The sequence below is a fragment of the Cherax quadricarinatus genome, chromosome 91 (assembly GCF_038502225.1).
Source record: "Cherax quadricarinatus isolate ZL_2023a chromosome 91, ASM3850222v1, whole genome shotgun sequence".
NCBI classification, from domain to species: domain Eukaryota; kingdom Metazoa; phylum Arthropoda; class Malacostraca; order Decapoda; family Parastacidae; genus Cherax; species Cherax quadricarinatus.
The window spans coordinates 12,478,718-12,503,038 of NC_091382.1; the positions used below are offsets into that span (position 1 = coordinate 12,478,718).

The 24,321-nt window shown below is 40.2% G+C and overlaps 1 protein-coding gene across 3 annotated transcripts in view; it reads right to left on the minus strand.

The window, feature by feature from the left end:
- LOC128698409 (tRNA:m(4)X modification enzyme TRM13 homolog) overlaps nt 1–24,321 on the minus strand; it is a gene marked incomplete at its 5' end in the record, with an annotated part of 130,639 nt that overhangs the window by 2,057 nt on the left and 104,261 nt on the right. For 2 of the 3 annotated variants that reach the window (XM_070104390.1, XM_070104388.1), the window contains 2 exon segments: nt 19,568–19,794; nt 22,063–22,181. In XM_070104390.1, the coding sequence (XP_069960491.1) occupies nt 19,568–19,794; nt 22,063–22,181 (346 nt within the window). 3 annotated transcript variants of the gene reach the window in all.

Below are 24,321 nucleotides of genomic sequence, written 5' to 3' on the forward strand. Positions count from 1 at the left end.
TTTACCCCCTCCCTCCAACCTTTCCTAGGCCGACCCCGACCCCGCCTTCCTTCCACTACAGACTGATACACTCTTGAAGTCATTCTGTTTCGCTCCATTCTCTCTACATGTCCGAACCACCTCAACAACCCTTCCTCAGCCCTCTGGACAACAGTTTTGGTAATCCCGCACCTCCTCCTAACTTCCAAACTACGAATTCTCTGCATTATATTCACACCACACATTGCCCTCAGACATGACATCTCCACTGCCTCCAGCCTTCTTCTCGCTGCAACATTCATCACCCATGCTTCACACCCATATAAGAGCGTTGGTAAAACTATACTCTCATACATTCCCCTCTTTGCCTCCAAGGACAAAGTTCTTTGTCTCCACAGACTTCTAAGTGCACCACTCACTCTTTTTCCCTCATCAATTCTATGATTCACCTCATTTTTCATAGACCCATCCGCTGACATATCCACTCCCAAATATCTGAATACATTCACCTCCTCCATACTCTCTCCCTCCAATCTGATACAGTGGACCCCCGGTTAACGATATTTTTTCACTCCAGAAGTATGTTCAGGTGCCAGTACTGACCGAATTTGTTCCCATAAGGAATATTGTGAAGTAGATTAGTCCATTTCAGACCCCCAAACATACATGTACAAACGCACTTACATAAATACACTTACATAATTGGTCGCATTCGGAGGTAATCGTTATGCGGGGGTCCACTGTATTCAATCTTTCATCACCTAATCTTTTTGTTATCCTCATAACCTTACTCTTTCCTGTATTCACCTTTAATTTTCTTCTTTTGCACACCCTACCAAATTCATCCACCAATCTCTGCAACTTCTCTTCAGAATCTTCCAAGAGCACAGTGTCATCAGCAAAGAGCAGCTGTGACAACTCCCACTTTGTGTGTGATTCTTTATCTGTTAACTCCACGCCTCTTGCCAAGACCCTCGCATTTACTTCTCTTACAACCCTATCTATAAATATATTAAACAACCACGGTGACATCACACATCCTTGTCTAAGGCCTACTTTTACTGGGAAATAATTTCCCTCTTTCCTACATACTCTAACTTGAGCCTCACTATCCTCGTAAAAACTCTTCACTGCTTTCAGTAACCTACCTCCTACACCATACACTTGCAACATCTGCCACATTGCCCCCCTATCCACCCTGTCATACGCCTTTTCCAAATCCATAAATGCCACAAAGACCTCTTTAGCCTTATCTAAATACTGTTCACTTATATGTTTCACTGTAAACACCTGGTCCACACACCCCCTACCTTTCCTAAAGCCTCCTTGTTCATCTGCTATCCTATTCTCCGTCTTACTCTTAATTCTTTCAATAATAACTCTACCATACACTTTACCAGGTATACTCAGCAGACTTATCCCCCTATAATTTTTGCACTCTCTTTTATCCCCTTTGCCTTTATACAAAGGAACTATGCATGCTCTCTGCCAATCCCTAGGTACCTTACCCTCTTCCATACATTTATTAAATAATTGCACCAACCACTCCAAAACTATATCCCCACCTGCTTTTAACATTTCTATCTTTATCCCATCAATCCCGGCTGCCTTACCCCCTTTCATTTTACCTACTGCCTCACGAACTTCCCCCACACTCACAACTGGCTCTTCCTCACTCCTACAAGATGTTATTCCTCCTTGTCCTATACACGAAATCACAGCTTCCCTATCTTCATCAACATTTAACAATTCCTCAAAATATTCCCTCCATCTTCCCAATACCTCTAACTCTCCATTTAATAACTCGCCTCTCCTATTTTTAACTGACAAATCCATTTGTTCTCTAGGCTTTCTTAACTTGTTAATCTCACTCCAAAACTTTTTCTTATTTTCAACAAAATTTGCTGATAACATCTCACCCACTCTCTCATTTGCTCTCTTTTTACATTGCTTCACCACTCTCTTAACCTCTCTCTCTTTTTCTCCATATACTCTTCCCTCCTTGCATCACTTCTACTTTGTAAAAACTTCTCATATGCTAACTTTTTCTCCCTTACTGCTCTCTTTACATCATCATTCCACCAATCGCTCCTCTTCCCTCCCGCACCCACTTTCCTGTAACCACAAACTTCTGCTGAACACTCTAACACTACATTTTTAAACCTACCCCATACCTCTTCGACCCCATTGCCTATGCTCTCATTAGCCCATCTATCCTCCAATAGCTGTTTATATCTTACCCTAACTGCCTCCTCTTTTAGTTTATAAACCTTCACCTCTCTCTTCCCTGATGCTTCTATTCTCCTTGTATCCCATCTACCTTTTACTCTCAGTGTAGCTACAACTAGAAAGTGATCTGATATATCTGTGGCCCCTCTATAAACATGTACATCCTGAAGTCTTCTCAACAGTCTTTTATCTACCAATACATAATCCAACAAACTACTGTCATTTTGCCCTACATCATATCTTGTATACTTATTTATCCTCTTTTTCTTAAAATATGTATTACCTATAACTAAACCCCTTTCTATACAAAGTTCAATCAAAGGGCTCCCATTATCATTTACACCGGGCACCCCAAACTTACCTACCACACCCTCTCTAAAAGTTTCTCCTACTTTAGCATTCATGTCCCCTACCACAATCACTCTCTCACTTGGTTCAAAGGCTCCTATACATTCACTTAACATCTCCCAAAATCTCTCTCTCTCCTCTGCATTCCTCTCTTCTCCAGGTGCATACACGCTTATTATAACCCACTTCTCGCATCCAACCTTTACTTTAATCCACATAATTCTTGAATTTACACATTCATATTCTCTTTTCTCCTTCCATAACTGATCATTCAACATTACTGCTACCCCTTCCTTTGCTCTAACTCTCTCAGATACTCCAGATTTAATCCCATTTATTTCCCCCCACTGAAATTCCCCTACCCCCTTCAGCTTTGTTTCGCTTAGGGCCAGGACATCCAACTTCTTTTCATTCATAACATCAGCAATCATCTGTTTCTTGTCATCCGCACTACATCCACGCACATTTAAGCATCCCAGTTTTATAGTTTTTCTTCTTCTCTTTTTTAGTAAATGTCTACAGGAGAAGGGGTTACTAGCCCATTGCTCCCGGCATTTTAGTCGCCTCATACGACACGCATGGCTTATGGAGGAAAGATTCTTTTCCACTTCCCCATGGACAACAGAAGAAATAAAGAAGAACAAGAGCTATTTAGAAAAAGGAGAAAAACCTAGATGTGTATATATATATATATATGCATGTGCGTGTCTGTGAAGTGTGACCAAAGTGTAAGTAGGAGTAGCAAGATATCCCTGTTATCTAGCGTGTTTATGAGACAGAAAAAGAAACCAGCAATCCTACCATCATGCAAAACAGTTACAGGTTTCTGTTTCACAGTCATCTGGCAGGACGGTAGTACTTCCCTGGGTGGTTGCTGTCTACCAACCTACTACCTGCAATATGCAGTGTGAATATAATGCAAAGAATCTGTAACTTGGAGATTAGGAGAACGTGCAGGGCTTCTAAAAGTATTATCCAGAGGGTTGAGGAGGGGTTGTTGAGGTAGTTCGGAGATTTAGAGAGGATGGAACAAAATAGAATGACATGACTTGGAGGGTGTGTAAATCTGTAGTGACAAGAGGTGGGGTAGGGTTCATTCTAGGACCAGCTGGTCTGTGGTTTGTATATTGAACTACATGCAGCCAGCAGTAACAGCCTGGTTGATCATGCCCTCATCCACTGGGAGGCCTGGTCAAGGACTGGGCTGTGGGGGCATTGGCCCCCTAGAATTCCCTCCAGGAAGGTTGGGAAGGGGTAAAGGAGGTTTTGTGTGTGAAGAGTTTGGACTTCCAGAATGAATGAATGAATGCATATGTATGTACTCACCTATTTGTGGTTGCAGGGGTCAAGTCATAGCTCCTGGCCCTGCCTCTTCACTGGTTGCTACTAGGTCCTCTCTCTCCCTGCTCCATGAGCTTTATCAAACCTCGTCTTAAAACTGTGTATGGTTCCTGCCTCCACTACATCATTTTCTAGGCTATTCCACTGTCTAACAACTCTATGACTGAAGAAATACTTCCTAATATCTCTCTGACTCATCTGTGTCTTCAACTTCCAATTGTGACCTCTTGTTTCTGTGTCCCCTCCCAGGAACATCCTGTCTTTGTCCACTGTCTATTCCGCACAGTATTTTATGTCATTATCATGTCTCCCCTGACCCTCCTGTCCTCTAGTTTCGTCAAGCCGATTTCTCTTAACCTTTCTTCATAAGACATTCCCCTTAGCTCTGGAGCTAACCTTGTCACAAACTTTTGCACTTTCTCTAGTTTCTTGACGTGCTTGATCAAGTGCGGGTTCCAAACAGTTGCTGCATACTCCAGTATGGGCTTGACGTACACGGTGTACAGTGTCTTGTGTGTGTACTCACCTAATTGTACTCACCTAGTTGAGGCTGCAGGTGTCGAGTCCAAGCTCCTGGCCCTGCCTCTTCACTGGTCGCTACTAGGTCACTCTCCCTGAACCGTGAGCTTTATCATACCTCTGCCGTTTTCGTGTGTGTGTGTGTCAATGGAAGCAAATGGTTATGACTTCTCATGCTGTTGGAATGTAAGCAAAGTAACATTTCTGAAGGGATTCAGGAAAACTGGTTAACTGGACTTGAGTCCTGGAGGTGGGAAGTACATTGCCTGCACTCTGAAGAAAGGATGAAGCCAGTAAACACTTTTAAAAATGCCTCTGCTACTTTTATATTGCCAATAGTGGCTTCACTATGCACTTTTAGCATTATGCAACTTTACTCTCTCTAAACCTACAGAACCAACCACAGGTGGCATTAAATGGTAAATAACTAGCACTATTATCGTCTAATCATTCCTTCAACTCCTCAGAGACTCAGAGCTTTTTCCTGTATCAGCATTCCATCAACATGCATTCTTTCCTGGTACTGGTCACCTTTTTTTTTTTTTAACACGCTGGCTGTCTCCCACCGAGGCAGGGTGACTCAAAAAAAAAGAAACGCTTTCACCATCATTCACACGTAATCACTGTCTTTGCAGAGGTGCCCAGATATGACAGTTTAGATGTCAGTCCAAACAGTCAATATCCCAAACCCCTCCTTTAAAGTGCAGGCACTGTACTTCCCACCTCCAGCTAACTGGTTTCCCTGAATCCCTTCACAAGATATTATCCTGCTTACACTCCAACAACTCATCAGGTCCCAAATGCCATTTGTCTCCATTCACTCCTGTCTAATATGCTCACACATGCCCACTGCATGTCCAAGCCCCTTGCACACAAAACACCTTTTACCCCACCTCCCTCCATCCTTCCCTAGGATGACCCCTCCACTACAGATTTATACACCCTCCAAGGCATCCTATTTTGTTCCATCCTCTCTAAATGACCAACCACTTCAACAACCCCACTTCAGCCCTCTGAATAACACTTTAGTAACTCCACACCTCCTCATTTTCACACAATGAATTCTCTGCATAATATTTACACCACACATTGCCCTTAGACATGACATCTCCACTGCCTCCAGCCTCCTCCTTGCTGCAGCATTTACAACCCAAGCTTCCCCATATAAGTGTTGGTACCACTATACTCTTGTACATTCCCTTCTTTGCCTCAATGGATAACGTTTTTTTTGTCTCCACAGATACCTCAATCCACCACTTTTTTCCTTCTTTAATTCTATGGCTAACCTCATCCTTCATAAACTCAACTGCTGACAAATCTGCACCAAAATATCTGAACACATTCACTTCTTCCATACTCCCTCCCTCCAATGTGATATCCAATTTTTTTTTTCCTAACTCGTTTAATACCTTCATCACCTGACTCTTACCTATGTTCACTTTCAACTTTCTTCCTTTACACACCCTCCCAAACTTGTCCACTAACCTTTGCAACTTCTTAGAATCTCCCAAAAGCATCAGCAAAAAGTAACTGTCAACTCCTACATCTGTCTACATGAAATACTTTTCCATTTCATTCTAATGCATTTCTTGGATATTACTGCCCTTATCCAAGATAAATTTTATATTTAATAACAGCTACAGTGGTTGATGCCTCTATGCTGTACATATGCACATTGTATCATTCTTTTTGGCACATATAAGCGACTATTGGCAGAAAGGTGGGCTAGTGCAAAGATGAGTAGTGGGGGGGTTGAAGAGGGTTGGAATAGTTTTAAAAATGCAGTATTAGAATGTGGGGCAGAAGTTTGTGGTTATAGGAGGGTGGGGGCAGGAGGAAAGAGGAGTGATTGGTGGAATGATGAAGTAAAGGGTGTGATAAAAGAGAAAAAGGTAGCTTATGAGAGGTTTTTACAAAGCAGAAGTGTTATAAAAAGAGCAGAGTATATGGAGAGTAAAAGAAAGGTAAAGATAGTGGTGAGAGAGTGCAAAAGGAGAGCAGATGATAGAGTGGGAGAGGCACTGTCAAGAAATTTTAATGAAAATAAGAAAAAAATTTGGAGTGAGTTAAACAAGTTAAGAAAGCCTAGGGAAAGTATGGATTTGTCAGTTAAAAACAGAGTAGGGGAGTAGTAGATGGGGAGATGGAGGTATTAGGTAGATGGCGAGAATATTTTGAGGAACTTTTAAATGTTAAGGAAGAAACAGAGGCAGTAATTTCATGCACTGGTCAGGGAGGTATACCATCTTTTAGGAGTAAAGAAGAGCAGAATGTAAGTGTGGGGGAGGTACGTGAGGCATTACGTAAAATGAAAGGGGGTAAAGCAGCTGGAACTGATGGGATCATGACAGAAATGTTAAAAGCAGGGGGAGATATAGTGTTGGAGTGGTTGGTACTTTTGTTTAATAAATGTATGAAAGAGGGGAAGGTACATAGGGATTGGCATAGAGCATGTATAGTCCCTTTATATAAAGGGAAAGGGGACAAAAGAGACTGTAAAAATTATGGAGGAATAAGTTTACTGAGTATACCAGGAAAACTGTACGGTAGGGTTATAATTGAAAGAATTAGAGGTAAGACAGAATGTAGGATTGCGGATGAGCAAGGAGGTTTCAGAGTGGGTAGGGGATGTGTAGATCAAGTGTTTACATTGAAGCATATATGTGAACAGTATTTAGATAAAGGTAGGGAAGTTTTTATTGCATTTATGGATTTAGAAAACGCATATGATAGAGTGGATAGAGGAGCAATGTGGCAGATGTTGCAAGTATATGGAATAGGTGGTAAGTTATTAAATGCTGTAAAGAGTTTTTATGAGGATAGTGAGGCTCGGGTTAGGGTGTGTAGAAGAGAGGGAGACTACTTCCCGGTAAAAGTAGGTCTTAGACAGGGATGTGTAATGTCACCATGGTTGTTTAATATATTTATAGATGGGGTTGTAAAGGAAGTAAATGCTAGGGTGTTCGGGAGAGGGGTGGGATTAAATTTTGGGGAATCAAATTCAAAATGGGAATTGACACAGTTACTTTTTGCTGATGATATTGTGCTTATGGGAGATTCTAAAGAAAAATTGCAAAGGTTAGTGGATGAGTTTGGGAATGTGTGTAAAGGTAGAAAGTTGAAAGTGAACATAGAAAAGAGTAAGGTGATGAGGGTGTCAAATGATTTAGATAAAGAAAAATTGGATATCAAATTGGGGAGGAGGAGTATGGAAGAAGTGAATGTTTTCAGATACAGTGGACCCCCGCATACCGTTGGCATCACATAACGTTAAATCCGCATACCGATACATTTTATCACTAAAATTTTGCCTCGCATACCGCTAAAAAACCCGCTCAACACTATTCGTCCAAGACGTGTCTAATGTGCGGCCTGAGCCAGCCTCACATGTTCCGCCGGTGGCATTGTTTACAAGCCAGCCTCCGCGGTAACATCCAAGCATACAATCGGAACATTTCGTATTATTACAGCGTTTTTGGTGATTTTATCTGCAAAATAAGTGACCATGGGCCCCTAGAAAGCTTCTAGTGCCAACCCTGTGGTAAAAAGGGTGAGAAATATTATCGAAATACTGTGGTACCATGGTCAACTGCTGCTGCTGCTGCTGCTGTAGCACTGTCAGCTGCTGCTGCTGCTGTAGCACTGTCAGCTGCTGCTGCTGCTGTAGTACCATCTGCTGCTGCTGTAGCATCGTCTGCTGCTGCTGTAGCATCGTCTGCTGCTGCTGTAGCACTGTCAGCTGCTGCTGCTGCTGTACCACCGTCAGCTGCTGCTGCTGCTGTAGTACCGTCTGCTGCTGCTGCTGTACCACCGTCAGCTGCTGCTGCTGCTGCTGTAGCACTGTCAGCTGCTGCTGCTGCTGTAGCACCGTCAGCTGCTGCTGCTGCTGTAGCACCGTCAGCTGCTGCTGCTGCTGCTGTAGCACCGTTGTTGGTGTGGCTTATTGAGAATACCAAGAAACAATTAACCCCAGAGGGTTAGCCACCCAGGATAACCCAAAAAAGTCAGTGTCATCGAGGACTGTCTTAACTTATTTCCATTGAGGTCCTTAATCTTGTCTCCCAGGATGCAACCCACACCAGTCGACTAACACCCAGGTGAACAGGGAAAAACGCCTGGAACTAGTGCTCATATTGGTGAATTTAAAGCCAGCAAAGGTTGGTTTGAGAGATTTAAGAGTCGTAGTGGCATACACAGTGTGATAAGGCTGTTCTGGAAGAAAATGCCAAACAGGACCTACAGTACTCAGGAGGAAAAGGCACTCCCAGGACACAGTGTCTCATCAGTCATTGCTGCATCTTCAATAAAGGTAAGTGTCATTTATTCTTCATTTAGTAGAGTAGTACATGCACAATATATACTGTGCATGTACTACTCTACTATTGTGCATGTATCCTTCTCTTTGTGTGTAGGAAAATGTATATTTCATGTGGTAAAAATTTTTTTTTCATACTTTTGGGTGTCTTGCACGGATTAATTTGATTTCCATTATTTCTTATGGGGAAAATTCATTCGCATAACGATAATTTCGCATAACAATGAGCTCTCATGAACGGATTAATATCGTTATGCGGGGGTCCACTGTACTTGGGAGTTGACGTGTCGGCGGATGGATTTATGAAGGATGAGGTTAATCATAGAATTGATGAGGGAAAAAAGGTGAGTGGTGCGTTGAGGTATATGTGGAGTCAAAAAACGTTATCTATGGAGGCAAAGAAGGGAATGTATGAAAGTATAGTGGTACCAACACTCTTATATGGGTGTGAAGCTTGGGTGGTAAATGCAGCAGCGAGGAGACGGTTGGAGGCAGTGGAGATGTCCTGTTTAAGGGCAATGTGTGGTGTAAATATTATGCAGAAAATTCGGAGTGTGGAAATTAGGAAAAGGTGTGGAGTTAATAAAAGTATTAGTCAGAGGGCAGAAGAGGGGTTGTTGAGGTGGTTTGGTCATTTAGAGAGAATGGATCAAAGTAGAATGACATGGAAAGCATATAAATCTATAGGGGAAGGAAGGCGGGGTAGGGGTCGTCCTTGAAAGGGTTGGAGAGAGGGGGTAGAGGAGGTTTTGTGGGCAAGGGGCTTGGACTTCCAGCAAGCGTGCGTGAGCGTGTTAGATAGGAGTGAATGGAGACGAATGGTACTTGGGACCTGACAATCTGTTGGAGTGTGAACAGGGTAATATTTAGTGAAGGGATTCAGGGAAACCGGTTATTTTCATATAGTCGGACTTGAGTCCTGGAAATGGGAAGTACAATGCCTGCACTTTAAAGGAGGGGTTTTGGGATATTGGAAGTTTGGAGGGATGTATTGTGTATCTTTATACGTATATGCTTCTAAACTGTTGTATTCTGAGCACCTCTGCAAAAACAGTGATAATGTGAGAGTGTGGTGAAAGTGTTGAATGATGATGAAAGTATTTTCTTTTTGGGGATTTTCTTTCTTTTTTGGGTCACCCTGCCTCGGTGGGAGACGACCGACTTTTGAAAAAAAAAAAAAAAAAACATTTTCTTTTCTGTTGATTATTACTACAGGCACGTTTGTGCTTTACAGTCATGATGCACAGCCATTTTCTTAGGTCAAACCCCCCCCCCCAAAAAAAAACAGCAAACACAAAGAGATGAGAGTAAATTCAAGAATGGAAATATGTTTACTACTAGCCCTAACACTTTCATTGTAAATGGTCTGCCATTTGGGTGAGTCTTTGAACGTAAGTAATTGTGTCCAGAGTGCCAGTATCATAAGTGTGGAACATTGTAAGTCAGGGTCCTCTTGTACTAACAGATTTGAAAGTACATTTCCTGTGGTGAAACGAGTGGGAAATGAAATACTGGACACTTGTCTTCCATCATAAAAATTAATACAGATCAGAAAAATCTGGTAAAGAAAAAAACCCTCACCCCAAACTTACAATTAGTAGGTAAAAATGAAATTTATACTAGTTCTACAGAAATTTAATGTCTTCTACTCAACTTTGTTTCTATCCATCCTATTTGATTCTCAGTCTTTTCATGTTCTTCATAAAGCTTGGAATAATAAAGTTCACTATACACCTTGCCCATATTCTCTACCCAGCCAAAAAAATAGTTATCATAAATTTCTTCATTACTATAAGGCAGCCAATAATACATACAAGCTGCTTTGTTATGGCCTTAGCATATCCAAAGATGTTTTAGTGCACAAAAACTTTCAGGCTTTGTAATAAAAAAAAACTTTACATGCCATTACACTCACAGGTGGGGATATAGTTTTGGAGTGGTTGGTGCAATTATTTAATAAATGTATGGAAGAGGGTAAGGTACCTAGGGATTGGCAGAGAGCATGCATAGTTCCTTTGTATAAAGGCAAAGGGGATAAAAGAGAGTGCAAAAATTATAGGGGGATAAGTCTGTTGAGTGTACCTGGTAAAGTGTATGGTAGAGTTATAATTGAAAGAATTAAGAGTAAGACGGAGAATAGGATAGCAGATGAACAAGGAGGCTTTAGGAAAGGTAGGGGGTGTGTGGACCAGGTGTTTACAGTGAAACATATAAGTGAACAGTATTTAGATAAGGCTAAAGAGGTCTTTGTGGCATTTATGGATTTGGAAAAGGCGTATGACAGGGTGGATAGGGGGGCAATGTGGCAGATGTTGCAAGTGTATGGTGTAGGAGGTAGGTTACTGAAAGCAGTGAAGAGTTTTTACGAGGATAGTGAGGCTCAAGTTAGAGTATGTAGGAAAGAGGGGAATTTTTTCCCAGTAAAAGTAGGCCTTAGACAAGGATGTGTGATGTCACCGTGGTTGTTTAATATATTTATAGATGGGGTTGTAAGAGAAGTAAATGCGAGGGTCTTGGCAAGAGGCGTGGAGTTAAAAGATAAAGAATCACACACAAAGTGGGAGTTGTCACAGCTGCTCTTTGCTGATGACACTGTGCTCTTGGGAGATTCTGAAGAGAAGTTGCAGAGATTGGTGGATGAATTTGGTAGGGTGTGCAAAAGAAGAAAATTAAAGGTGAATACAGGAAAGAGTAAGGTTATGAGGATAACAAAAAGATTAGGTGATGAAAGATTGAATATCAGATTGGAGGGAGAGAGTATGGAGGAGGTGAACGTATTCAGATATTTGGGAGTGGACGTGTCAGCGGATGGGTCTATGAAAGATGAGGTGAATCATAGAATTGATGAGGGAAAAAGAGTGAGTGGTGCACTTAGGAGTCTGTGGAGACAAAGAACTTTGTCCTTGGAGGCAAAGAGGGGAATGTATGAGAGTATAGTTTTACCAACGCTCTTATATGGGTGTGAAGCGTGGGTGATGAATGTTGCAGCGAGGAGAAGGCTGGAGGCAGTGGAGATGTCATGTCTGAGGGCAATGTGTGGTGTGAATATAATGCAGAGAATTCGTAGTTTGGAAGTTAGGAGGAGGTGCGGGATTACCAAAACTGTTGTCCAGAGGGCTGAGGAAGGGTTGTTGAGGTGGTTCGGACATGTAGAGAGAATGGAGCGAAACAGAATGACTTCAAGAGTGTATCAGTCTGTAGTGGAAGGAAGGCGGGGTAGGGGTCGGCCTAGGAAGGGTTGGAGGGAGGGGGTAAAGGAGGTTTTGTGTGCGAGGGGCTTGGACTTCCAGCAGGCATGCGTGAGCGTGTTTGATAGGAGTGAATGGAGACAAATGGTTTTTAATACTTGACGTGCTGTTGGAGTGTGAGCAAAGTAACATTTATGAAGGGATTCAGGGAAACCGGCAGGCCGGACTTGAGTCCTGGAGATGGGAAGTACAGTGCCTGCACTCTGAAGGAGGGGTGTTAATGTTGCAGTTTAAAAACTGTAGTGTAAAGCACCCTTCTGGCAAGACAGTGATGGAGTGAATGATGGTGAAAGTTTTTCTTTTTCGGGCCACCCTGCCTTGGTGGGAATCGGCCGGTGTGATAATAAAAAAAATAATAAAATACACTCACATAGACTAGTGCTGATACTCTTACATGGTCTAATATTCTTAAGCATTAAACCCTAAGGGTCATATAGTGCTGCATGGTAGAGAGAAATATAGAGAGAAGGAGCAGCAGAGGTGTTGAGGGAAGAACACAGCTAAAACGATGATGATGCAAACTAGTGTCAGTTAAGAAATCAAAGTGTGTCTGAAATAAAAGTGCGATTTTTGGGAAGGAGGAATCTAGAAACTGGATTCAAATAGCATATTGCTAAAAATATTGAAAAAAAAAATATATATATTACAGAACAAACTAAAGTTGGGACAATGTTTTGGTCTGTTCTGTGACTTAATCTTATGTATTTTGTGTTTTCCTTCACATATGCCAGAGCATTGGAAAAAGAATGTGAAATGTGGTTAAGATTCTCACCAATGAATAAAGTGACTGACCAAGAGATGTTTGTGTAAAGATGGCTGACAATCCTCGTAGAGTGGCACAATGTGCCCTGCTCCTCCATAACATGACCATGGGAATGCAACTCCTTCCTAAGCTGGGAACCTTCTATACACACACATATATTTAATGTAATAATTTAAGATATACTTCTGTATCCTAGGTAGTAGCTTGGTAGTCAGCAACCGCCCAGGGAGGTACTACCGTCCTGCCAAGTGAGTGTAAAACGGAAACCTGTAATTGTTTTACATGATGGTAGGATTGCTGGTGTCTTTTTTCTGTCTCATAAACATGCAAGATTTCAGGTACGTCTTGTTACTTCTATTTACACTTACGTCACACTACACATACATGTACAAGCATATATATACACACCCCTCTGGGTTTTCTGCTATTTTCTTTCTAGTTCTTGTTCTTGTTTATTTTCTCTTATCTCCATAGGGAAGTGGAACAGAATTCTTCCTCCGTAAGCCTTGCGTGTTGTAAGAGGCGACTAAAATGCTGGGAGCAAGGGGCTAGTAACCCCTTCTCCTGTATGGATTACTAAATTTAAAAAGAGAAACTTTTGTTTTTCTTTTTGGGCCACCCTGCCTCGGTGGGATATGGCCGGCTTGTTGAAAAAAAAAAAAAAACTTTTATATATCATCTTCTTTCAATGAATCGGCTGTATCCTACTGAGGCAGGGTGGCCCAAAAAGAAAAATGAAAGTTTCTCACTCCTGGCATTTTAGTCGCCTCTTACAACATGCATGGCCTATGGAGGAAGAATTCTGTTCCACTTCCCCATGGAGATAAGAGGAAATAAACAAGAATAAGAACTAGTAAGAAAATCGAAGAAAACCCAGATGGATGTGTATATATATGCAGGGAGGGATATAGTGTTGGAGTGGTTGGTATTTTTGTTTAATAAATGTATGAAACCTAGGTAGTAGGTTGGTAGACAGCAACCGCCCAGGGAGGTACTACCGTCCTGCCAAGTGAGTGTAACACGAAAGCCTGTAATTGTTTTACATGATGGTAGGATTGCTGGTGTCCTTTTTTCTGTCTCATGAACATGCAAAATTTCAGGTACGTCTTGCTACTTCTACTTACACTCAGGTCACACTACACATACATGTACAAGCGTATATATACATACCCCTCTGGGTTTTCTTCGATTTTCTTTCTAGTTCTTGTTCTTGTTTATTTCCTCTTATCTCCATGGGGAAGTGGAACAGAATTCTTCCTCCGTAAGCCATGCGTGTTGTAAGAGGCGACTAAAATGCCGGGAGCAAGGGGCTAGTAACCCCTTCTCCTGTATATATTACTAAATTTGAAAGGAGAAACTTTGGTTTTTTCTTTTGGGCCACCCTGCCTCGGTGGGATACGGCCGGTGTGTTGAAAGAAGAAAGAAATGTATGAAAGAGAGGAAGGTACCTAGGGATTGGCAGAAAGCATATATAGTCCCTTTATATAAAGGGAAGGGGGACAAGAGAGAGTGTAAAAATTATAGAGGAATAAGTTTACTGAGTATACCAGGAAAAGTGTACGGTAGGGTTATTACTGAAAGAATTAGAGGTAAGAGAAAATGTAGGATTGCAGATGAGCAAGGAGGTTTTAGAGTGGGTAGGGGATGTGTAGATCAAGTGTTTACATTGAAGCATATATGTGAACAGTATTTAGATAAAGGTAGGGAAGTTTTTATTGCATGGGTTGTAAATGCTGCAGCAAGGAGGAGGCTGGAGGCAGTGGAGATGTCATGTCTAGGGGCAATGTGTGGTGTAAATATTATGCAGAGAATTCATTGAATGGATTTAGAAAAGGCATATGATAGGGGAGAAATGTGGCAGATGTTGCAAGTATATGGAATAGGTGGTAAGTTACTAAATGCTGTAACGAGTTTTTATAAGGATAGTGAGGCTCAGGTTAGGGTGTGTAGAAGAGAGGGAGACTACTTTCTGGTAAAAATAGGTCTCAGACAGGGATGTGTAATGTCACCATGGTTCTTTAACCCTTTCAGGGTCCAAGGCCCAAATCTGGAGTCACGCACCAGTGTCCAAGAATTTTCAAAAAAAAAATTTGTTATTTTTTCTTATGAAATCGTAGAGAATCTTTTTGTGAAGGTAATAAAACAAAAAGTACGAAATTTGGTGGAAAATTGACGAAATTATGCTCTCGCGAATTTTGATGTGTCAGCGATATTTACGAATCGGCGATTTTGCCGACTTTGACTCCCATTTTAGGCCAATTACATTATTCCAATCAACCAAATTCTTAGCTATTTCACTAGTATTACTTCTATTCTATCGATTGAGCACAAGAAATCGCCAAGTCAACTGTTTCAACTACAAAATAAAGTGATCGGAAATTGTTAATTTGGCCAATTTAACACAAAGTTCAAAATATTCCAATTTCAAAATAGGGTCCAGAATAAACAATGTAGGCATTCCTGGCACTAAACTAACATTTCCTCTGTTCATTAGTCATGTTTTGAGGCTTTACAAATAAATTCCATTTTGATTTTTTATTCACATAATGAATTTTTATTCACACCAAAAAATAGAAGATTTACTGCTATGCAATACTGTAATAATTGTATAAATATCACCACCATATTTGTGAATGTATATTAGACCCACCAGCTGACGTGTATTAGACGTGTGAGGTCGTTTGTTTACTCTTGAATATCGGCAAAAATTTAACATTTCCGCTACTTTGAGCTCAGTTTCAAGCCATTTCCAGTGCTAAAACCAATCAAAATCATCTCTATTTCTGTAATATGTCTTCCATTCTATCAAATGAGACCAAGAAATCGCAAATACAACTATAAAAAACATACGAAAAAACACTGCAAAGTTGCTGTTTTAATCAAAAAATCATGATTTCAGTTTTTTTCTCTCATTATACACAGTGTGCTGCAGGATCTGTTTTATGTGGTGCACACATACCACATAGATGTATTCTCTCATATCTAGGCCCAAATGTACCACTCACAGTTTATCAGAGTGAGCTGAGCTCATGGCGTAGATCTACGGTTTGGACACTCACCATAAAGCCGTAGATCTACGGGACGGACCCTGAAAGGGTTAATATATTTATAGATGGGGTTGTAAAAGAAGTAAATGCTAGGGTGTTCAGGAGAGGGGTGGGATTAAATTATGGGGAATCAAATACAAAATAGGAATTGACACAGTTACTTTTTGCTGATGATACTGTGCTTATGGAAGATTCTAAAGAAAAATTGCAAAGGTTAGTGGACGAGTTTGGGAGTGTGTGTAAAGGTAGAAAGTTGAAAGTGAACATAGAAAATACAGTGGACCCCCGCTTAACGATCACCTCCAAATGCGACCAATTATGTAAGTGTATTTATGTAAGTGCGTTTGTACGTGTATGTTTGGGGGTCTGAAATGGACTAATCTACTTCACAATATTCCTTATGGGAACAAATTCGGTCAGTACTGGCACCTGAACATACTACTGGAATGAAAAAAGTTCGTTAACCGGGGGTCCACTGTAGTAAGGTGATGAGGGTATCAAATGATTTAGATAAAGAAAAATTGGACATCAAATTGGGGGAGGAGGAGTATGGAAGAAGTGAATGTTTTCAGATATTTGGGAGTTGACGTGTCGGCGGATGGATTTATGAAGGATGAGGTTAATCATAGAACTTATGAGGTAAAAAAAGGTGAGTGGTGCGTTGAAGTATATGTGGAGACAAAAAAATGTTATCTATGGAGGCAAAGAAGGGAATGTATGAAAGTATAGTAGTACCAACACTCTTATATGGGTGTGAAGCTTGGGTTGTAAATGCTGCAGCAAGGAGGCGGTTGGAGGCAGTGGAGATGTTCTGTCTAATGGCAATGTGTGGTGTGAATATTATACAGAAAATTCGGTTTGTGGAAATTAGGAGAAGGTGTGGAGTTAATAAAAGCATTAATCAGAGGGCTGAAGAGGGGTTGTTGAGGTGGTTTCGTCATATAGAGAGAATGGATCAAAGCAGAATGGCATGGAGAGTGTATAAATCTGTAGGGGAAGGAAGGCAGGGTAGGGGTCGTCCTCGAAAAGGTTGGAAGGAGGGGGCAAAGGAGGTTTTGTGGGCGAGGGGCTTGGACTTCCAGCAAGCGTGCGTGAGTGCGTTTCGATAGGAGTGAATGGAGATGAATGGTATTTGGGACCTGATGAGCTGTTGGAGTGTGAGCAGGGTAATATTTAGTGAAGGGATTCAAGGAAACTGGTTTTTATATAGCTGGACTTGAGTCCTGGAAATGGGAAGTATAATGCCTGCACTTTAAAGGAGGGGTTCTGGATATTGGCAGTTTGGAGGGATATGTTGTGTATCTTTATACGTATATGCTTCTAAACTGTTGTATTCTGAGCACCTCTGCAAAAACAGTGATTATGTGTGAGCGAGGTGAAAGTGTTGAATGATGAAAGTATTTTCTTTTTTGGGGATTTTCTTTCTTTTTGGGTAACCCTGCCTTGGTGGGAGATGGCCAACTTGTTATAAAAAAAGAAAAAAAAAAAATGTATGTGTAGTGTGACCTAAGTGTAAGTAAAAGTAGCAAGATGTACCTGAAATCTTGCATGTTTATGAGACAAAAAAGGACACCAGCAATCCTACCATCATGTAAAACAATTACAGGCTTTCGTTTTACAGTCACATGGCAGGACGGTAGTATCTCCCTGGGTGGTTGCTGTCTACCAACCTACTACTTAAATTATGGGAATCAAATACAAAATGGGAGTCAATTTAGTTATTTTTGCTGATGATACTGTGCTTTTGGGAGATTCTAGAGAGAAGTTGCAAAGGTTAGTGGACAAGTTTGGGAGGGTGTGTAAAGGAAGAAAGTGGAAAGTGAACATACATAAGAGTTAGGTGATGAGGGTATCAAATGAGTTAGATATTTGGGAGCTGACTTGTCAGCAGATGGGTCTATGAAAGACGAGACAAATCACAGAACTGATGAGGGTGGGATTGGAAGGTGAATGGTGTATTGAGGTGTTTGTAGAGACGAAGAATGTTATCCATTGAGACAAAGAAGGGAATGTATGAGAGTATAATTATACCAATGCTCTTATATAGGTGTGAAGCATGGGTTATGAATGCTGCAACAAGGAGAAGGCTGGAGGCAGTGGAGATGTCGTGTCTAAGAGCAATGTGCAGTGTGAATATTATACAGAAAATCCATAGTCTGGAAATTAGGTGCTGGGTTACTAAAAGTATTATCCGGAGGGCTGAGGAGGGGTTGCTGAGGTGGTTCTGACAGAGAGCATGAAACAAACTAGAATGACTTGGAGAACATATAAATCTGTAGTGGAAGGAAGGTGGGGTAGGGGTGGGACTAGGAAAGGTGCTAGGGGCGAGGGGCTTGGACTTCCAGCAGGCATGTGTGAGTGTGTTAGATAGGAGCGAGTGGAGATGGATGGTTTTTATGACTTGCTGGAGTGTGAGCAAGGTAACATTTCTGAAGGGATTCAGGGAAAACTGACAAGTCAGACTTGAATTCTGGAGGTCGAAAGTACAGTGCCGCACTCTGAAGGAGGGGCGTTGATGTTGCAGTTTTTTAAGTGTAGTGTAGGCAAGAAGCAATGGGGTGAATGATGATGAAAGTGTTTCTTCTTTTTGGGTCACCCTGCCTTGGTGGGAAATGGTTGATGTGTTAATAAAAAAAAATAATTAGGGAAAGGATAGGAGTATAATCCTTAAATATCCCATCTTATAGTGAATTCAAAACAAATTAGAATTACTTTCATACTGAAAGGTAATTTTTTTATCCCGCTGACAGTCTCCCTTGTCTTCGCAGAGGCGCACAGACACAACAGTTTAGATGGGAGGGAAAACATCTAAGCAATTTGTGCTACTTAACAGAGTTAGCATGTGAGTGCTCTCACAAAGTTCTCTCACCACAAGATTTGCATGTTCATCATAAGATGAACACCACTACCTGTCAACTGACTGTTGTTCATCGTAAGATCACCACTAGCACCTGTCAATTGACTGTTGCCCATCATAAGATGACCACCACCACTTGTTAACTGACTGTTGTTCATCATAACATGAACACCACCCCCTATCAATTGACTGTTGTTCATCCATAACATGAGCACCACCATCTATCAAATGACTTTGTCCACCAAAAGATGAACACTACCATCTGTCAACTGACTGTTATTCACCATAAAATAAACACTATCACCCATTAACTGTTGTTCATCACCAAAAGATGAACACCACCACTTGTTAAATGACTGTTGTTCATGCCCATAAGATGAACACCTGTTACCTGACTGCTGTTCATCACTTCCTATTTCACCACACTAAGTCATAACTTTCACCATGGTAACCTAATATATATATCTTGAGTACTACCTCTATCAGCAGCTGATGAATGACTTTTAATATATTTACAAAGAAATTTAGTCAAATTATTTGTCTTCTTGTAACTCAGATAAAGATTAACTACTACAACATTACAAGTTCCTGGTCCTACCACTGTATATATGAGGAGGTTCAGTATACATTCAGGTTTCAAACCGTGCGAGTGTGAGTTTTGATTTAGTGCAAAATTAATTAATGCAAGGTTTTCTTCCACCAAACTCTTCAAATTATGCACAAAAGTTATGTATAATTCAAACAGTGCAAATTTTGATTTAGTGCCAAATTAATGCTAGTATTTTCTCTCCAATCTCTTCAAACTGTTCGCAAAAATTATATGTAATTTGAATAATGTGACTACTTCACAGGATTCATTATTTGCACAATTTAGACCTGGCTGTACCTGTAATGATAACAGCTTCTGATATGTCAACATACTTCTCCATTAAGTGATTATCCTCTGAAGGTAAGTGCTGACTGCCTTCTTGTGATGTAAGTGCTGGCATCTTAGAAACCTGCTCTTCTATTTGCATTTTTTCAGATTTCTCATAATTTTCCAGCATGTCAGGTAAACTCTCCTTGCTTGGAATGTCCATTGAGTTGCAAGTTGCCCAACTTGTGAGTGCTGTTAATGTGTAGAACTCACTGGGGCAGAACCCTGAATCCTGAAAGTACGAGAAAAATTCAATATTGTAGGATAAACATGCACCTGAGAAAATAATATATAACAAGTTTCAATGTACATCAAGAAAAAAAAACCTATATCAGTGACTGGCTCATCACAGTCACTGATATTAAAGCCAAGAAAAAACACTATCCCCCCCCCCCAGCATCACAACAAACAATTTAACATCATTTATGCTTGCAAACTACAAGGTTTCCAACTATGAAATAACAAAATACCATCTATTAGTAGACTTCTCACCAAGTCTAATGCAGGGACACATACTAAAGGCTGCCTTGACAACAAAATATGGATACCAGGGTTCAATCTACTTCAATACAGATGGAAAAAATAGGCAACAAGGGAATGGTGGCAAAGATTGGACCAAATGCAACTTCCCAACAGTCTGAAGAAATGATACTGAAAATACTGTCCTGTCTGGAAAATCTCTCAAACCCAGCCCCAGATATCCTGTTACTTGGTGATTTCAACTTAAGGCATCTAACATGGAAGAGTGTAGCAAATACTGTAACAGCAGAGAGAATTTCAGGAGCCAGTTTAGATGAACAGTCTCATACAAATGATCTATTAACCCTTTGAGGGTCGCCAGGCCCTCTCAGAGACTTGTTCTCAGGGTCTTATGAAAAGATAGAGAATCTTTTCCCGATCATGATGACACCAAAAGTATGAAATTTGATGGAAAACTTACGGAGTTATGCTCTCGCGAAGTTAGCGGTCTCGATGATGTTTACGCATTGGCGATTTTGCCCACTTTCAGCCCTATTTTCGGCCAATTCCAGTGTACTAGTCGACAAAAATCATAACTATTACGCTAGAACTCCATTTTTTCTATCGAATGAGTATAAGAAACCACCCATTTACCAATCTCAACTATCCAATAAAGTGGTCAGAATTTAACAATTTTGCCAATTTCACACAAAGTTCAAAAGATGCCAATTTCCAAATAGGGTCCAGAATAAACAAGAAAGACATTCCTGGCACTAAACTAACATTTCCTCTGTTCATTAGTCACATCCCCAGGCCCCTCTTATATTCTTTTGCTTTCCACTTCGAATTTTTATTCTCACAAAAAATAGAAGATTTACTGTTATGCAGACTACTGTATTAGTGTAGAAATGGTATAAATAATGCCAGCGCACTTGTGAAAGAATATTAGATTCACCAGTTGACGTGTATTGGACACATGGCATGATTTGTTTACTTCTGAACTTTGGCAAAAATCGAACATTTCTACTATTTTGAGCTCAATTTCAAGGCACTTTTCATTGTAAAATCAGTCAAAATCATCTCAATTTCTGTAATATGTCTTCCATTCTATAAAATGAGACCAGGACAACTAGAATACAACCATAAATACCATACAAAAATACAGTGCAAAGTCGCTGTTTTAAACCAAAAACACGGTCAAAATTTTTTTTCTTATTACGCACTGTGTGCTGCAGGATTTTTTTTTATACTGCGCACACTGACCACATAGACCCATTCTTTCATATGTAGGCCTACCAGCTTTCTCTTGCTAGATTTGAGGGCGCTAGAATTTAGGCGTACTAGTACGTCAAAAACCCTGGTGCATAAGCCATACTAGTACGTCCAAAACCCTGAAAGGGTTAATGAGGCTCTGCTGACAGTGTATGTGATGGATATTAGTTTTAGAAGAAAAGAAAATACTACAAAACACAGTCCTTTTGGAACATTATTATCCATCTAATATGTCAACGTCCAAGTTTCACTGACCGCAGTACAGTGTTCGACCCAAAGGCAGATGAGCGTACACTTGAAGCTGCATGGCACTGCTGGCAACTAGTGTAAAAGTTGTTCCCAAAATTTCTTTAAAGTCTCATAAAGAATTAATTATTCATCTTGTCTCTTTATATTTCAACTGTAACTTGCTGTATCTTTACCATCTCTATTCAATCACTCCACAAAACTGAAGATCACCGAATAGTAAATTTTAAATAATAAATCATGCTGTTAAAATTGTACCTGTGTACGTTATCTACTTTTCTTATTGGCATATAATTGCAATTAACTGCATAAAAAATCCTACTTAATATTCTAAGTCTAATTCTTAAGTAGTCTTTAAGCATTAGAATTAGTTTGATGTTTAACCTCCTATGCTACTCCAAAATATACTTAGCAAATAATTAAAATATTTCCTTTTCCCTATAAAACTTTCAAGTTTGTACAATATTTCTTTTTTGTTCTGATGGTATATAAGTGTAAGTTTTCTTGACGTACACATACTCACCTGAAGAAAAGTGAAGCCAGAGTAAGTGTTCCAGGTACAGCGATGGTGACAACACAGAGCCAGTACTAAACCCGCTACCACTGGTCGTGAACATCTGGACAAGCAATGGAGAGCCAGGTCTGGAAAAAGAAAGGGTTTTATGATTCTCACAGGTGGGCGGTAACAAGGACTCTTAACACTGAATTATCGTTAGAATAACCACTGGGAAACATTACACTCACAGTGGTCTTACAGTTATTGTCCCAACACTAAACAATAACAATGAAGACTAGAAAATAATAAGATTCACATCAGGGTTTGTTGATTTAGACCAATAGTTTAAAGCAAATGGTTTAAACTATGGTTTAAACAAAACAAAAACCATTGTTTTTTTTAATATAAGCCTTTTTCTTTTTATTATTACCATATGGTTTTAATGATATTTAGTCGATTTCAATCACCAATGATACTGAAAAGATTGTCACACTATTAAATTATAAATTTAAATTTGAAGCCATGATCAACTACACTATGGCCCTGGTTTTCAGCATCCCGGTTTTCGGTGTACCGCTATTTTGCCAACTTTCAACTTATCCACTGCTCATTATGTTTAGCACTTGCTTCACTTTTTCGGCATAACGAGCTCAAGAGCTGCGGGCATCCAGCACTATATTTTAAGGTAAGTAATGCATTTACTGTATATTCGTATTACTTTTGTATCTTTTCCTAGGCCTAGTTCTATTATGCACTTAACCCGTAAACGGTCCAAACGTATATATATATTCACTACCCAAGTGCCCCGAATATTTTGAAAAATAAAAAAATCTTTTTTTTTTTTATTGAAAGAAAGAGCACATTTTTCTAAGTGTTATAGGATAAAAAAAAATTAGGGTCAGTACTTACTGATAATACAGATAATACCACAGACCACTACCCTACTTTCCTCATAACAACTCTTGGTAAACTACCCCAAGACACTACTAAAGTCACCTTCAGACTTCACAATGAGGCAGCCATTAATAACTTCACAACAGCAGTAGCAAACATTGACTGGCACACTGAGCTAGAAATCTATACAGATATTGACGAATGTATTAATAATTTTATAAAAAAGACCCAATACCTCTATAACAAGCACTGCCCTAAAAAAACTAAACAGATGACAGCTAAGAGACTGAACAGTCCCTGGCTAACACCCAGCATTCTCAAATCCATAAATACAAAACACCAATATGAAAAACAGTACAGAATGGGTCACATAACCAGAGACCAAACAAAACGTTACTCGTCAATCCTAACCAGCCTGATAAGAAGGGCAAAAAAATTGTATTATGAGAACAGATTATCCAACTTACGAGGTGATGTAAAAAAGACCTGGAAAACCCTATCAGAAATTCTGGGAACAAAAAAGATATCACGAAATAGCGAAATAAAATTAGCAAAATCAGATGAACCCCAACTCCCACCAACAGAAACAGCAAACAGACTCAATGATTTCTTCTCCACTATAGGACAAAACCTTGCCAATAAAATCCCAAGCTCAGATACCCCACCAAATGACTACCTCACCGGCAACTACCCGAACACACTGTTCCTAGCTCCGACTAACCCATACGAAGTCTCCCTTATTATCAACGCACTAAAAAACAAGGCAGGAGATTTAAATACCTTACCACCCTTTATATACAAAAAAGTGTCACAAGTGCTATCACCAATCATTGCAACACTCTTTAACAAATCCATTGAATCCTCCACCTCCCCTACAGTACTCAAAATAGCAAGGGTCACCTCGATCCACAAAGGAGGAGACCAAACAGAGTTGAATAACTATAGGCCAATATCCAACTTACACCCTCTCTCAAAAATCTTCGAAAAATTAATTCATAAACGAATCTACTCCTACCTTATCTCCCAAAACATACTCAACCCCTGCCAATTTGGATTCAGGCCTAATAAAAATACTAATGATGCTATTATACACATGCTAGAACATATATACACTGCAATAGAGAAAAAAGAAGTCCCACTGGGGATCTTCATTGACTTACGTAAAGCTTTTGATACAGTTGACCATGACTTGCTCCACGTAAAATTGTCACACTATGGTATAAGAGGGCACTCCCTCAACTACCTCAAGTCATACCTCACCAACAGAAGCCAATATGTGTACGCAAATGGGGCAAACTCTTCTGCACAACCAATTACAGTTGGTGTCCCACAGGGAAGTGTCCTTGGCCCTCTTCTCTTTCTCCTATACATAAATGACCTACCAAATGTTTC